The sequence below is a fragment of the Carica papaya genome, chromosome 3 (genome assembly GCF_054855325.1).
Source record: "Carica papaya isolate Zhongbai chromosome 3, ASM5485532v1, whole genome shotgun sequence".
NCBI classification, from domain to species: Eukaryota; Viridiplantae; Streptophyta; class Magnoliopsida; order Brassicales; family Caricaceae; genus Carica; species Carica papaya.
In genome coordinates, this window is record NC_142311.1 from 16,832,757 (window position 1) to 16,837,313 (window position 4,557).

At 32.3% G+C, this 4,557-nt stretch overlaps 1 protein-coding gene across 1 annotated transcript; it reads right to left on the minus strand.

Annotated features, from left to right (window-relative positions):
* Positions 1 to 1,754: 1,754 nt before the first annotated feature.
* KUF1 (KAR-UP F-box 1) lies at positions 1,755 to 3,223 on the minus strand. The gene has a single exon (XM_022034224.2). The coding sequence runs from the start codon at positions 3,076 to 3,078 to the stop codon at positions 1,927 to 1,929; it is 1,152 nt and encodes a 383-aa protein (XP_021889916.1). The 5' UTR covers positions 3,079 to 3,223; the 3' UTR covers positions 1,755 to 1,926.
* Between the last annotated feature and the right edge of the window lie 1,334 nt (positions 3,224 to 4,557).

Sequence of the window (4,557 nt, forward strand, 5' to 3'; positions counted from 1 at the left end):
AGGAGCAAAATAAGGAGTGCTAAGAGAAAATCAATGTCATCATCATCAAAAGATAAATTTCAAATTTGTTTTAATTTGCAACATGGCCTTGTTGATTAATTCTTTTTTTACATGGGAATCTTTTTAATTTTTCAATGTTTAATTTAGATATCATAAATGTTATCATAAACTTAATGTGTTAATTAGTATTATATTGTACCCTCTCAAGAATGATATAGATTTTATTAAGTTATGTTATTCACGAGTTTTTTTATTTTTAGAAAGAATATGCATTTATTTTTCCAATACTTATCAAAGCCTAATTACCTTTTAGTTCATCTATTATGTGTTAATAAGATTGAAAGAAGAAACTATATTATAGACTTTGAAAACACATACCACAAATTAAAAGAAATGCATAAATGTACTAACTTAATTCATACAATAGGGATGGTTGATTAAAGCTCTTTGCTTAAGTTAAAGTCTTTCATAAAACTTAATTTGTTTCTATTTATTTCACTCTATTTTCATATACATTAAATTAATAGACAAAAATCGATTTAATATATTTAGAGAAAAATATTAATTACAGTTGAAAGTTCCACTATCTCCTTATTAGCATGTCTTCTTGATAGCATTTTTAGTTGAATTCTATATTAGTTGGGTTAGATGTGCTATTTGTCTCCGTGCTTTTTATTTTGATTGACTTTGTTGAGCATTTTATTAATTCATCTTGACTCAATTTTTTAAATAACAATAGAGTTAGTAATAGTTTGGTACTTGTTTATTTTCAATCTTTTTGTCAATATGTTATTCATTTTCTATATTATATCACCAATTCGTGCACTTACCATAAGTTCACTCACACCGATTCATCATGGTCTCATTTGTTTTAAAAGTTTATCTTGATATAATTCAGTCATTCAATTTAAAGATTTACTTTAATTTATGATATATTCAAACAAATATGAACTCGATTCATATAAATATAAAATTTTTTGAAGATAACAATAATTCTTCATATTTTAATATTTTTATAAAAAAAATTTATTAAGAATCAATTTCTAAAAAAAAGAATTCTATAAGTTCAAAAAATAGAATGAATGTTTGGGTTGAATCGCAAGAGAGTTGATAAATTCAAGCATTAAATTGGTAAGACCTTATAACATAATATTTGAATTGAATTCTCCATGATCAATGGAAGATTTACGAGGACCTAATTGATTAATTAATTGACTTGTAAATACAAAATTTTGTACATGAATTGTCACTTATTATATTTTATATTTTTGTTTTAAAAAAGTAATTAAGTATCTGTAGTAATTTAATTTAATTTTAAATAGAAAATTAAAGAAGTGCTTTTTGATTGGTAAGATGGTATTAATGAGATCTTGCAATCCACTCAACTTTGGTATATGTTTTTAAAAGAAAAGAAAAGAAAATAGTTTTGTAAACGTACATAATATATGATGATTTGAGTTTGTCAAATTGATTTTCCACGACAAAAATCTTCCTCATGTCTACCACTCTTGAGGCCATGGTTTCTTCCCCCAACCCTTCATTTTGTCAATACCTACTATTTGGACAATAAAACAAATTTTCACTTTCGGCTATATAAATTTCATATATATATATATATATATATATCTTTGCTTATTATACTTCACACATCCGATTTAAAATTTTCTTCTTTGTTTTGTTAATTAAAATTAAATTAATTTTTTAATTTAAAATTATCTTCCAAGTATAAGAACAAAGTTATACACCCAATTCAATTTATACAATTTTAATAATTTATTATTAAATAATTATAAGACGTTTAGTTACAAGGAAGACAGAAAGAAGAGTCCAAAACTGTAATTTAAATAATTAACTAATCACAATCGAGAATTTAATCACAAAGCAAATAAAAAATTAAATTCCCAAAAAAAAAGGAAAGATTTTTACTCACGGCCGTATTCCAAAATCCGGCACCGGCCGGCCCATTCTCGGCAAGATGTGAACCGCCACAGCTTCCAACCCCGACGGAGACTCCACAAACCAGACCCTCGCCGGCGCCGCCGTCACGTCAATAGCCAGAATCCGTCCCACGCCGGTGACTGCGCAGACTCTTCCACCACCAGCAGCAATCTGCTGCGCTCCTTTCAAACTTTCCGATTCCATAATCTCTACCCACTTATCTTCCTCCTCATCGTATTTTCTTAACGCCCCTTTGACCTCATCCACCGCGTACATAGTCTCCTCATCCATGGCGGCAACCGGACCTTTCCACCCAGCAATCATTCCTTCCGGCATCTTCTCCCATGAATCACTCTTTATATCGTAAACAACGCCTTCTTTCGCGGCGTCCCCTTTTACATTCACCATACAGAGTTTCCCTCTCCAGCCCACAGCGTCAATCGCGTCTCTGCTGAACCTCCCGTCTTTCAATCCTCTGATCTTCTCCCACTTCCATCCCGAATCAATATGATTTTTCTTCTTGTTCGAGGTTTTCTGCAGCACCCATCTCTCAACCGAACGGGCGACGTCGGAGGAGAAATGTGATCCGATCCCGCTGGCTACATAAACGACGCCGTTTGAAGTTCCGGCCGCGCACCACCGGCGGGGAGCGGCGAGAGGAGGGCCGAAAGACCAAGAACGGGAGACGGGGTTGAAGATGAGAGGACGAGGGAAAGCTGGAAAGAAATCATGAGTTGTGGCGGCCAAAAGCACGAGATTGCCCGAGACAGAAATGGATTGAACAGGGAAGTTCCGGGAAAGAAAAGAGGGGTGACGGAGGAGAAGGCGGAGCGGCGGATCCGGCGGCGGCGGGGGCAGAGGTTCCCAGGTGGAGGACATGGGATCGAAAGAGAAGAAGTGGATGGGATGTGGGTTTGGTGAGGATGATGAGAAAAGCGCGTAAAGAGAGAGGAAAGGAGGGAAAGAAGGGGAGTAGATGAGGCGACGCCATGAGAGACAGACAGAGTAGAGGAGAGAAGGATGAAGATGAGAAAGACAGAGTTGAGCAACGTGGTCAGGGAGGCCTGGCAATAGAGGCTGCTGCTTAAGATTGTTGTTTGAAAGCTTTTGGCGCTTGACAGAGGACATGGGATTCGCCATGGATGAGATGAAGTAGAAGATGGAGGAGGAGGAGGAGGAGGAGGAGGAGGAGGGGGAGGCGAGGTGTCCGCTGGTTTTGATGAAAAGTTGTCTTATAACTTTTTGTTTTTATGATATTAATTTAATAATTTCATTTAAAAAAAAAAAAAGAAAAACAGAAAGAGAAAGCTGCAAGAAGCATGGCATGCGGAAATCTGAAGATGGAGGATTTATGAGTGTCGGACATAATAAAAGGCAAAAGTGTTTTCTTAAAAATATATATATTTACTATATGTTACATATATTTATCTTAGTTTACTTAAATCTCTAATTTAAATTCATTGGTTACAAAAGGCAAAAGTGTTTTCTTAAATATATATATATATATTTACTACATGTTACATATATTTCTCTTATTTTACTTAAATCTCTATTTTAAATTCATTGGTTACAAAAGGCAAAAGTTGGATATGGTTCATTGACACTTTCCTTGAATTATCTAACGAAAATTATACTCCAATTTTCATTTTTGAACCATTATTTAATCAATATTAACAATAACATGTTTTCTTAAAATACAATTCTTCATATATAATTTCTATTATTATATTTTAATATCTAATATTTATATTATTTAACATATTGTCACTAATTTTAAGTAATCAAAATTTACAATGAATTTAAAATTATCATAAACGATTAACAAATGTTTTTAAATATTAAGATTTAAATTTTGGCTTTCATTAATTTTATTTTGCTTTATATTAAATGTTTTTCAAGAAAATCAAATGTTCTTATCATAAGTACTAGATTATGCACATAGGAAACTAAAAGATCATATGAAGACATCCAAATAGATTGTCTAGAAAAATGTACTAATATAGAACATTGAATTCAAATAATTTAAAAATCTTAAAGTTATATAGAATAGTCAATTTATACTTTTTATCTTATTTTTCACGTAAAATAATACGAAAATAGAAAAAGAATTCCTTACTTTCGCCAGGGATCATCGTTCTATTAGAAAGTGAAGATACCTATGCTTTATTTTGTAATATCCGGGTCCGAAAATCGGTCCAAAATTATTTTTTTATTATTTTATTTATAAAAAAATTATAGAAATAATTAATTTAATTTATTTTAGTTTAATTCTATTGAATTTTTTTAGAAAAAATGAATTAGCAACGAAATTAAAAATAATTTTGAAAAAAACATGGAAAATTTTGAATTCGATAGGTGTCTTTGAAAGAAAAATTGAAAATAAAGAATTAAAATGCAAAAAGGTAAAATTTTCTCCTCCCCACTCAGAATTCAATTCTGAGCCTCTCTGTGGCCATATCGGAGCAAAAGGGGGCGATGGGTGAGCCGAAAACTGCAGGTAAAGCCCGATGGAGCCGCTGCGGCCAAAACTCTAAACCCTCTCTGATGACTCCCTTCTCGTTTTCTGTTTCACATGATTATTTGACCATTGTATTCATCGTCTCTTTTTGTGCTGGTTAG